Source organism: Anser anser (genome assembly GCF_964211835.1).
Source record: "Anser anser genome assembly, chromosome: Z".
Classification (NCBI taxonomy): domain Eukaryota; kingdom Metazoa; phylum Chordata; class Aves; order Anseriformes; family Anatidae; genus Anser; species Anser anser.
The window spans coordinates 49,145,016-49,157,505 of record NC_139723.1 but is presented as its reverse complement, the minus strand read 5'-3'; the positions used below and the strand labels follow the sequence as shown (position 1 = coordinate 49,157,505).

General features: G+C 38.5%; 1 protein-coding gene across 7 annotated transcripts in view; it reads right to left on the bottom strand.

The window, feature by feature from the left end:
- Positions 1–12,132, bottom strand: part of LOC310889955 (uncharacterized protein) — a 34,180-nt gene extending 22,048 nt beyond the window's left edge. For 2 of the 7 annotated variants that reach the window (XM_083818250.1, XM_083818254.1), the window contains exons 1-2: positions 11,834–12,132; positions 11,647–11,726 (exon numbers count right to left, since the gene is read on the bottom strand). Coding sequence is in view for 2 of the 7 variants with exons in the window: in XM_083818252.1 (XP_083674378.1) it covers positions 1,644–1,657 (14 nt within the window). In the remaining 5 variants the exon portion in view is untranslated. Of the gene's footprint in view, positions 1–1,235; positions 1,316–1,643; positions 1,741–11,646 lie in introns of all 7 variants that reach the window. The other 5 variants (XM_083818255.1, XM_083818252.1, XM_083818253.1 and 2 more) reach the window with 5 other exon arrangements.
- Positions 12,133–12,490: the final 358 nt, after the last annotated feature.

Genomic DNA, 12,490 nt, shown 5'->3' with positions numbered 1-12,490 from the left:
AAAGGAGAATAAAGAAAGAAGCTTTGTTAAAAAATTCTGGCTGGATCCCAGGAAAATCTTTTTCATTATGAGCATGGACAAATAGTGGAAGAGATTGCTCAGAGAGGGTGTGAAATCACCTTCCCTGGTGATATTCAAAACTCAGCTGGACATAGCCATAAGCAAAATAAACTAACAGGATTTGTCTTGAGCAGGGGTTGGACCAGGTCACTCAAGTTCATGACCACTCTGAATTATTCCACGATTCTAAGTGTTTTAATTCCCTTCTAGTAGAAAGACAGCATCCATTGTTCCGTTAGAATAACCGCTAATTGTCAGGTCTTTTTATTGATTTGGGGATGGCTTAATGACTATGGGGGATGAAAAGCATCATGGAACAGAATGCTAGACAGATGTCATTGTATTTTTTTTTCCCAGAATTTTAGAGATTACTTGTAAAATTAGTTTTACAGATACTATACATTTTCTTGTATACAGTCTGTTTTCTGATATGTATGTGAGTAATATAAAACTGTTAGAAGATTTTTTTATTCATTTATTTATTTTCCAGTGGAAAGTCTTGTTTTTATGTTTGTGGAAAAAGGACAAAAGTAAACACTTTAACTACTTAGCTCTATTATACTGGCTATCTGGAGACCCCCACTATGAAATGGAATTCATGCTTACCTATAGTTCTTGTAACTTTCCTGTGTAGGAATTCCATTTCTAGTGCTCCTGAAGGGATTCCCACTATTGAATACATGCATAGACTAGGAAGTAACTTAGCCTCATACACAAGATCTGGTTACAGCTTTTTTTTTTTTTTTTCCTTTCCTTTAAGAATAATACTTCCCAAGGAGATCTTATGCCTTATCCCTAAATTCTTACAAAACTAAAATATTTTAAATTTAAATTAACACAAATAATTTTTGATTTAATGAGAAAAAAATCTGTGCTGTTTCTAATTGTTTCTAATTGTTTCTAATTCATAAAAGACAGAAAAGCCACAGACTCAAAGGAATTCAGCAGGGCTTGTTATATTTACAAAGAGTGAATCCTTGGGAGGACCAAAGGACCTTCCCTAAGGACATCTGGACATCCAAAACTCCAGTTACTCCTGCCCCATTTGCAGATGAGGGGATAGAAGTTCTGTCCAATTAAGAACCTGAGCCAGCTCAGCAGCATGAGGATGAAGCAGTGAGTAACAGTTGTGTCATATTTTCTGCTGCAGGAACAGAGGACTCTGCTGATCCTACCTCCAGCCTGGGAAAGTTTTACTGCTTGTCAGGGGCTTGTGTCCAGGACAGATCTTGCAGGCCAAAACCTGGTTACACAGCTGGAGACAACAAGAAGGGATTGACTTTTAAAACTGTAGTACCCTTGTTGAGAACCATGGACTGATAGAAATAGACAGGGACTCTCTCTCAAAAAAAAAAAAAAATATAATAATTCCAACACAATCATCTTTGCCAGTAGGCTGGACAACCTGCCAAGGAAAGCTTTAAACTAGGAACAATGGTTTAGGGAGATGACACATAGTCAAAAGGTGGACTAGGCTGGCAAGCAAAGTGTACAGGTTGACAGGAACAAGAAAGGCTTGTAACAAATCAGGTCTGCAGGGGGGGGGGTCATCTCAGGTACATGCACAAAAAAAAAGGAATTACCAAGAGGGTAGCATGATGGAGGAGCTCTCATACTTTTTCTCGGAAATCAGTGCAGCCAGGCAGATCTCTGAAATTCATGCACAAAAATACATGTCTCCTGGGAAAAAAAAAAAAAAAAAAAACAAGAGGAGTCAGAGACATGAGTATAGTTGCAGGGGCATGATCTCAAACAGATCTCACAGTGATCTGGTTCACACAACAGTAGTGTTTTAAAGACTAGATGTAGGCTTTTTAGAAAGGACAGGCTGGGATTAAAAGGAGGGGGTCCCATCACATTAGGGAGCATCTAAACATGCTGTACCTACACATTTCCATGGGCCCTGATGGGATGCACCCATAGGTGCTAAGGGCGATGGCCCAAGGACATTATTTGTCATTTTTGAAAGGATGTGGAGATCAGGGGAGATTAGTAAGGTCTGGAAGAAAGCAAATGTCACCGCTATCTTCTAAAAGGTGACAGAAGATCTGGGAAACTACAAGACAGTCAGCTTCACCTTGATCCTTGGGAAGATGATGAAAATAATAATGCTGCTAGCTGTTTCCATGCTGAGGACAAGAAGGTAAATGGAAAGAGTCAGCAAGGACTATGAAAGAAAATAATTCCTGTGCAGCCTGATAACCTTCTACGATGTGATCTTAATAGACAAAGGGATAAGGCTGATAAGGCCACATCTGTCTTCTGTTCTAAGTTCTGGGCTACCCAGTACAAGACCAATATAGAGATACCATTGTGAATCCATGTATTAGACTTATGTGGCAAAGTTTTGTAAAGAAGAGGGTTGAAGGGGTGGCTGAAGGGGTGGCCTCTGTGAGCAGAGCCCAGGAGTGGCCCCATGTTTGATAAGAGACAGATCCAGCTGGCTCCAAAAGGCTGGAGCTTTTCTTCCTTCCTTCCTTCCTTCCTTCCTTCCTTCCTTCCTTCCTTCCTTCCTTCCTTCCTTCCTTCCTTCCTTCCTTCCTTTCTTTCTCTCTCTCTCTCTCTCTTTCTTTCTTTCTTTCTTTCTTTCTTTCTTTCTTTCTTTCTTTCTTTCTTTCTTTCTTTCTTTTAAATATTGTACAACAGCAGCTGGAAGAGGGAACTGAGAACATGAGAGAGAAACTTCCCTGCAGACACCAAGATCAGTGCATGAGGAGGGCAGGAGGTGCCCCAGGTGCCAGAGCAAAAGTTCCCCTGCGGCCTGTGGAGAGGCCCCTGGTGGAGCAGGCTGTCCCCCTGCAGCCCATGGGTCCCACATGGAGCAGATCTCCACACTGCAGCCCATGGAGGAGCCCCCGGTGGAGCAGGTGGAGGTGGCCTGGAGGAGGCTGCGGCCCACGGAGAGCCCCGCCAGGAGCAGGCCCTGGGCCAGAGCTTCAGCCTGTGGAGAGGAGCCCATGCAGGAGCAAGGGGTCTGGGGGGGGGCTGCCACCTGTGGGGGACCCGTGCTGGAGCTGTTTGCTCCTGGGGGATGGACCCCGTGGTACGGAGCCATGTGGGAGCAGTTCTTGAAGAGCTGCTGCCTGTGGGCAGCCCCCGCAGGCTCAGTTCGGGAAGGATGGCATCCCGTGGGAGGGACCCCACGTGGAGCAGGGGCAGGGAGTGACCATGAAGAAGCAGCAGAGATCAAATGTTGTACACTGACTCCAACACAAATTCCCCATCCACCTGCGCTGCTTGAAGAGAGAAGATAGAAGAGGGTGGATGGGGGGAAGGTGTTTTTAGTTTGCTTTTAGAATCTCACTGTTTTAGTCTGCTAGGCAATAAATTAGGCAATAAATTGTATTAATCTCCCTATTCTATGTCTGTTTTGCCCACAATGGTAATTGGTGTGTTTTCTCCCTCTCTTTATCTCAACCTTTCAGCTCTTCTTTCTTGTATTTTTCCCCCTCTTCCTTTGAGAAAGGGCAGTGAGAGAGCTGTGTGGTGGAGTTTAGTTGCCCATCGTTGTGAAACCACTGCAGTCCAGCCAAAGGTCATGAGGATGATGAACAGAATTAAGCAACTGTCAAATGAGAAGAAGCTGAGAGAACTAGTATTTTTCATCCTGGAGAAAAGAATGCTCAAGGTGTTCTTGTTGATGAAGATAGATATTTGCTGGAGGGAGAGGTTGGGTGGAAAAGGCAGAGACAGACTCTTACCAATGCTGTCCAGTGACAAGGCAAAAACCACCTGGACGCATTTTGAAATACAGGAGATTCAACTTGAACATAAGAAAAAAAATATATAGATATGTATTTCCTTATATATATATATACATATATTTATAATATATATCCTTATATATGTATATTAATATATTAATATATTGATATTAATATATTTATATATATATAAACTCCTTACTCAAAGAATGATTGAACAATGGAACATATTGCCTAGTGAGGATGTGAAGTCTTAATCCCTGGAGATATTCACACCATAACTGGATATAACCCTGAGCAACCTGCTCTAACGGATCCTGCTTTAAACACGTAGGTTGGACTGGATATCAGCTAAGATTTGATATTCAGACAGGCAGAGTCTTTCTCAAGTTTATTCAGATAAGCAAGCCTCAATGCACTTTGCTCTGTTTTTCTAATGCAAAATGTAATCTAGTTAGTCATAGTGATTGAAGTACTAGAAACAAAGGGCCTTAAGTAAAATTCTCACTGACTTAATTGATCAAACAGTGTAAAAGATTAAAGGCCGGTTGAAAATCCATGACAATAAGCAGATCTGTAATTATGGATAATAAATCTTGAGGTATTTACATATACATATATATAGTATACGGTGTATATATATATATAGTATACTTAGTAATAAATGGCTTATGAAAGACTACTGTCCTAATAGATTTTTGTAAACTGAGCACTGAACAGGTTAGAAGATAGCAAGCACAAATGCTTCAGAGCCTCTAATCCTTCTTGTCCTTCTAAGCCTCCCATCACTAGTAAGACTGCCTGCCCAGCATGTGGTATTAACCACCATTCGATGGAGTTAAATGATTTTGCTTTTTAATTGCCTGCACTCTCACCAAAATATGTTTTTGACAAATCTGTGCATCTGTCTGGGTCATAAACATGTCTGAACCTTTCATGTCTGCCTGCCCTGCTGTAGTATGGCAGTGGCTGGCACATATGTTCTTGTGTTTGCAAGATACCACTATCCTCACTGGATTTTAGAGTATCAGCTATCATGAGTCAAACAAGTCAAATACTATAGATAATTGTAGTTCTGAAGGACTTTGATCATTAAGTTCTTCAAATCTCTTTAAGTATCTATATGCAAACCTCTTAAGTGGGTCACTGGAAACAAGGTCAACCATAAACATTTCTGGGGTTTGTTATCATCTTGCAGAATGAACAGTTTTGCCTACTCACAATACCAGCCCTAAAAGCAGGAAAAAAACAGTAACTGTTTTATTAGTCTTTTGTCACCAAATGGGAAAGTGAATGGGAATTGTGCTCTATGGCTGTTGCTGGAATTGATTACTGAAATATCATATATGTGATCACTATCCCCAACTCCTTCAGCAGAGAAAAGGTAGAGCCTACTCTTAGGTACTGGTATAACTGTATGTAGTGATCTGTCATCCAAAACTTCTATGTTTACAAATTTACTCTGAGAGTTTTTGCTTGTTTGTTTTTGTTTGTTTGTTTGTGTATTTGTTTTTTATTCAACATTCAACGCCCCTGAATAACCATAAAAAATAACATGCCTAGACAGGCAGAGGTATGTTTGTGGTTAAGAAAAAAAAAAAAAAAGATTTATTTTTTTTTCTGTAGGCAATTGCAGTTCAAAAGATAATGTAAGAATGTTTCAGACTGGAAAATAAACTAGATTACTCTCTACTTTGTTTAACATACATGACTTTATAAAGTCGTTCTCAAAATTATAAAGGTGGAATTGTTGTAATCCAACATGTGTGGAAAATAAACAAGTTCCTGATATCCTTAAGTTTTGTGGCTCAGAGGTAGAAATGCATCAGTATTTTTAAAAGAGGGCTTCCACAGGCAGGATTAAGCTATTATAAACCATTAGAAGATTTAAGCAGATGCTGCTTAAAAATTGACTTACTTGAGTCAGGTGACCTCTGAGAAAAAAGCCTTTAGTCTTATATTCTTACAGGTTTGTTCCAACGGGATGCTACTGCATATAAAGTGACAATCATTTGCTAGTGGATCATCATGGAAAACTCTATATACAGAAACCCTTACACAGTCTAAGAGTTATAATAAACTACTTTTTTGTTTGTTTGTTTTAGGTAGGTATGGTAAGAAAACTGATTCCAAATTTTTCTAAATCAGGCACTCCCGACATTTGATTTATTGGTGAGGACAGCATTATGGTTTTGGTCTTCTCAGTACTTCTGAGTTCAACAGTCAGAGCAGCAGGAGGAAGCACAGTGGTGTCAAATTCTATTTCAGATTTTCTTGATGTTTTAGAAGTCTGTGTGGGGTTTTACATGTTGGTTATGGCCAATATTCTCTTTCTGTGATTTCTTCTTAGGCTCCTGAGTCATCTTCTAGCCTAGTCACCGAGCTTTGGTGTAGACATAAAATCAAAAGTTCTTTTTCCTTCTGTTCTTGTCCTTGACTTCTTTCAAATCAGATCAAAATGTATAATAAAAAAATAAAAAAATAAAAAAAAAAAAGAACTTCCTCTTTCTTTTAGATACTTTTTGAAAGAAAAGGGCATTATAAAAGATTATTTGGGGCTATTCCCGTTATGACAGTCTCTTACAGTAAGTAATTGTTTTAAAGTGCAAAAGCATAATATGGTGTTTATTTGGGCTCTGTGCTAGCAACATGTTTTTCTTTTTGTTTTTCCAATTTCTTCTAGGCTTGAACAGAAATATATTTTGTTTGGGGTTTGGCTATCAGTTTTGGTTATGTGTTGGTTGTGTTGCTGTTGTGCAAGGAAAGCTACAGCACGAAGAGTACAGGTGGTTACCAGTTGTCACAGAGGGAGGATAGAGAGGGAGACAGAGGGGAAGAACAAGGAGTCATAGAATCATAGAATATCCCAAGTTTAAAGAGACCCATAAGGATCATCAAGTCCACCTCGTGGCTACACACAGGTCTACACAAAAATTCAGACGATATGGCTGAGAGCATAGTCCTAACACTTCTTAAATTCTGACAGATTTGGTGCCTTGACTATGAACCTGGGGAGCCTGCTCCAGTGTGTGACAACCCTCTCAATGAAGAACCTCTTCCTGATATCCAGGCTGAACCCCTCCTGTCACAGCTTGATTCCATTCTCTCGGGTTCTATCACTGGTCACTAAAGAGAATAGATCAGTGCCTGTCCCTCCACTCCCCCTCGCGAGGAAGTTGTAGACTGCAATGAGGTCTCCCCTCAGCTTCCTCTTCTCCAGGCTGAACAGGCCAAGTGACTTCAGCCACTTCTCATACGTCATCCCATCTAGGCCCTTCACCATCTTTGTAGCCCTTCTCTAAACACTCTCCAATAGTTTCATGTCCTTTTTGTACTGTGGTGCCCATAACTGCATGTAGTACTCAAGATGAGGCCACACCAGCGCAGAGTAGAGCAGGACAATCACTTCCCTCGACCGACTAACAATGCTGTGCTTGATGCATCCCAGGATACAATTGGCCCTCCTGGCAGCCAGGGCACACTGATGGCTATTGTTCAGCTTGCTACAAATCGAAACCCCCAGATCCCTCTCTGCAGGGCTGCTCTCCAGCTTCTCCTCCCCCAGTCTGTACGTATAACCAGGGTTGCCCCTTCCAAGGTGCAGGACCCGACACTTGCTTTTGTTAAACTTTATATGGTTGGTGATTGCCCAGCTCTCCAATTTGTCCAGATCTCTCTGCAAGGTCTTTCCACCCTTGACAGGGTCAACAGCTCCTCGCAGTTTAATATCATCAGCAAATTTGGTCAAAACACCTTCTAGTCCTACATCCAAATCATTTATGAAAACATTGACAAGAACTGGCCCTAAAACAGAGCCTTGGGGGACCTCACTAGTGACTGGCCACCAGCCTGATGCAACCCCATTTATCATAATCCTTTGAACCCTACCCATCAGCCAATTGTTCATCCATTGTATTATGTGGGTTTTTTTCTATCTGTATGCTGGACGTTTTGTCCAGTAGGATCCTATAAGAAACTATATCGAATGCTTTACTGAAATCCAGAAAAATTACATCAACTGACTTCCCTTGGTCGACTAGATGGGTGATCTAATTGTCCATTTGGGGTTTAAGATTACTTTTATGTTAAAATGGAGGGTACAGATTGATTCTTAAAATAACAGGAGCATTATGTAAGGCAGAAAGATAAATGCAAATGGTGACAAAGAACATGGCTAGAACGAACAGTCTCTGACTCTTTATCACAGTATTAATAGTTGAAGAAGGACCACTGTAGAAAAATTAAGGCAGACCTCTCAGAATCTCCATGGAGGGCTGCCTCCAAACAGAAGCCTGGATAATATTAGGAAGTTGGAGGAGAACCAGGATTGGTAGAAGATAGAATGTAGATAAGAGTGATGCAGTTCATTCTTTCAAAATAAATAAATAAATAAATATATATATATATAAATATATAAATAAATAAAATGAAAGCAAAGCGACCAAGCTACAATTACAACATTTTTCTTTCAAAACAATTCACTTCCTTCATATAAAGTTTTTTTTTAATGTATTCACAACTGTCCTCCTTTCTGTGCATAATACTCAGAGTGAGTATTAATATAACCTTGAAATATTAAAATAATAACTAGAATAAGTTGATAGTGTTGAGATATTCTTGCTCTTAATGTTATTTTGATAGTTCTGTTAATTGATTTTATTGTCAATGCAGAGGTTACATCACTATTGTTGTTGTTGTTGTTAGTGTCGAAGAGAAGAGAAGAGAAGAGAAGAGAAGAGAAGAGAAGAGAAGAGAAGAGAAGAGAAGAGAAGAGAAGAGAAGAGAAGAGAAGAGAAGAGAAGAGAAGAGAAGAGAAGAGAAGAGAAGAGAAGAGAAGAGAAGAGAAGAGAAGAGAAGAGAAGAGAAGAGAAGAGAAGAGAAGAGAAGAGAAGAGAAGAGAAGAGAAGAGAAGAGAAGAGAAGAGAAGAGAAGAGAAGAGAAGAGAAGAGAAGAGAAGAGAAGAGAAGAGAAGAGAAGAGAAGAGAAGAGAAGAGAAGAGAAGAGAAGAGAAGAGAAGAGAAGAGAAGAGAAGAGAAGAGAAGAGAAGAGAAGAGAAGAGAAGAGAAGAGAAGAGAAGAGAAGAGAAGAGAAGAGAAGAGAAGAGAAGAGAAGAGAAGAGAAGAGAAGAGAAGAGAAGAGAAGAGAAGAGAAGAGAAGAGAAGAGAAGAGAAGAGAAGAGAAGAGAAGAGAAGAGTAGTTGGAAGGGACCTTCAAAGACCATCAAGTCCAACTGCCTGACTATGTCAAGGCTAACCAAAAGTTAAAATACCTTAATGATTTCCCTGGCTGCAAACACCTCCTGAACACTGACAGACATAGGGCATCAACAAACTCTCTAGGAAGCCTGTTCCAGTGTCTGAATGCCTTCATGGTAAAGAAACTTTTCCTAATGGCTAGTCTGATCCTCTCCAGGTGCAGCATTGTGCTGTCAAGCATTCTGAATATGCACCTTTTCAAATAATTGTTGTTGAAGAGAATCTATTGAGGAAACATTAACAATCAGTCTTAAAGATGGGATATGAACATTGCCTTGCCAATTACTGTATGATAAGGAATCTATTAATCGTCAAAATCCTTTATAACAGAATTTGAAAATATTTCTGTTCAACAATTTCCACATTAATAGTTCACCAAACAATTTTATTTTTTAGGATAACCTAATTTTAGGTATTTGTTAAAATATTTCTTAGATCCTTTTTTTTTTTTAACCTTTGATTTCTGTCTTTTTGAGATTTTCTCTCCTATTTCCATATTTTTCTCACTGAAAATGACATAAGAAAGCATGAGACTTTATAATTTTCCTTCACCAATTCTACATTCTGAGCAAGGGATGAAACAAACAAACAAACAAGCAAACAACAACAAAAAACTACCTAAGCTAGGAATACTATAAAAGGAACCTGATACTGCTGGTTTCTGGGTGTGGGTTTTCTTGCCTCTTCCCTATCTCCCTAATCTACTAATTCTCTGAAGAAAAAGAAATGAGAAGGCACACAGAAAAATATTCAAAAAATCTTGAGGAATTGTGAACAGAATTTGAAAATATGCCTGTTCCATTTTAAGCTCCACTCTACTAAAGCTAGGATCAGTCTCAAAGTGTTATACTGAAACCAAGCTTTCCCATTTTCAGACAGATTTTCTTTTATAATAGCTGCACATATTTTATTGATTAGGGTCATGCTGTGTCCAACAGCATACAAACTCTCCATGACGACAGATTGTTTAAAAGAAATCAGAAGCAATTAGAATGGAAGTGGTCAACAAATTTTCTTTTGGGTTCTAACAAGCTCCATTAAAATATATGACTGTTGAATACCTAAGAGCATTCTTACATGACATCTTACATCTCACTGTTATATTTGAAGGATTAGTTGGGGTTATAAAACTTTTCTGGGATTCATAACTAACATTTTTTCAATATTTTACTTTTTTAAATTATTTTTTTCTGACTTACATCTACCAGACATATCTCTTATGGTTGAAGATATTTAATTTCACTTTATTACTCTTCACTGTGGTATGTATTTTAACGTCTTCCAAGACAAACTGTTTGAGTCTTTTGACTGATGATTGAAGTTCAAAAACACACTTGAAAATCACATCTGTAGATATTCAAAGGCCTGAAAAGTTACATTCAGGGCTGGCTGAGAATTCATATGAGATGAAAGCCAGATTTCTTTTAAATTCTATTTATTTTAAAAAAAAAAAAAAAAGAGAGAGAGTTTAATACAGTAAGTTGCATTTCAGTAGCAGCATAAGCTTTCAGACTGGTTGCACTATCATACTCACTGAACACAAACTTTAAGAAATGCTGGTGGAATTAGAAATGTACCTCATATTCTAGAGATAAGTGAAGGTAAAGGAGAACTTTCTCAGTTGTAACAGGGAAGGAAACAACAGAAATTAGCAATAGGGAGAAACTGTACAATTGGAGAGAAGACAAAAAACAGGTTTTTAGATTTTTTTATGGTATTTTATTTTAACTATAAAATCATTTACAAAATCAGCTGAAAAAGAGCATCCGGAGAGCAGCCACACAAGCAGCAACAATTTTAAAATGCTTCTTTTGTAATGATGCGTTATCTACCGGTCAAGAGTGATTCTTGCATAAGCTTCATTGAATGTGATTTACCTAACATAGGAGACTCTGCTCTTAGGTTGTAAAGGGCATTGCCCCTCCTTGGGTCAATCCCAGACCCAGCACAATGACCCTCAGAATGAAATGGTACAAAGACAATAATTACTGTAATAAACAGTGAAAGAAACAGATATGCAGAAATGAGGGGGAAAGTATTGTAAGAAATTGCTTCCACCTAGTATTTAGGAAGGCTATAGATTGCATTAGCTGCAATTCTTAACAAGTATTTTTGTAAACCTATGAATTCTTGGACAATACAGATTTTGACAATTCCCATAATATAAAATGGCTCAAACTACCATTACAATCAACAGTCATTACAATCAACTGCATGAAATGGTAGGAAGATGCTGAAATGTATTTTCTGCCAAGTTGTCATTCACTGGGGCTGACCTCAGCCTATCCTTTTTTTTTTTTTCCTTTGCTGATTAGACAGTCCCTTACTGCAGCCAGGACTCTGATTTGATACAAAAGAATAGCACAGTAATTCTTTGCTGCAGAGAATTTTTGTTGTCTTGTCACTTCTAACATTTTGCCAATACCAAGAATGCAGATTAAAGATGTTGAGGGTGTTTTAATAGATTTATTTGTGGCTGCTGACTGACTGCCTCTGTCTTTACTTATTTTCTATCACTCTAGTTACAAACTGGGAAAAAAAAAAAAAAAAAAAAAAGGCAGTCTTTCCTGTAAAAAGATGCTAACAAGGACTTTCTACACAGAAAAATTTAACACACACACACTTACACGAGTTGTCTCTCACACCCACAAGTTGTCACATTGCAATCTTCTGCTCTTCTGGTTTGCAAAGAATTCTGTTGCTGAATCTGAAATAAATGTAGTAACTATGGGCTTACCTGTTACTGGCTACTGTATTATACCATTAATATCTTCTGCAAACTCTAGGATTTCATTTGCTTATGAGCGTTCTCACTTTTATCGTTGTGAAGGTAACAGGCTGGATGTAACTAACTACAGCAGAGTACAGTGTTCTCTTAAGGGTGCAAAAGGGTAATAACCAATGAAATAACGTCCCATCACATAATAGAGTGTGGAGTCCAGTGGTTTTTTAGTAACAGAAGACTTATGCAAATGCAATTTCCTTGACAAGCTCAGAGGAAGTGGGAACAGAATTGAGCATTTTAGCTTTAAAAAAAGTTTTCTGCCCTACCTCTGTAGACATCACAGTGCAGATTTCTCTGGTACTTAGCAGTTTCAAATTAATTGCCTTTATGAAACCCCACTGCATTAGAAAAAAGAGCTGCCTTGAAAGAGCAGGTAGAATTTGAGATGGTGGGGAAGGTCCGAGGTCACTTTTTTGTTGTTTGCGGTGGTGGTTTTTTTTCTCCCTTTTTTCTTCCAGTGGACGATCTTTCATGATACATTGTTTTAACTTGCAGGAGCATGTGTTTATATGTTTCACACAATATCTCAAAACATTTTACAAATAGTTATATTGACTTTCTCACACCAGTGGAAAATTAGAAATATATATATATATATATGTGTCTGTCTTATAAGTGTTTTGAAACACCATATCAACTGTCTTTTGTGGTTTTGTTTTTTGTTTTGTTTTGTTTTGTTTTGTTTT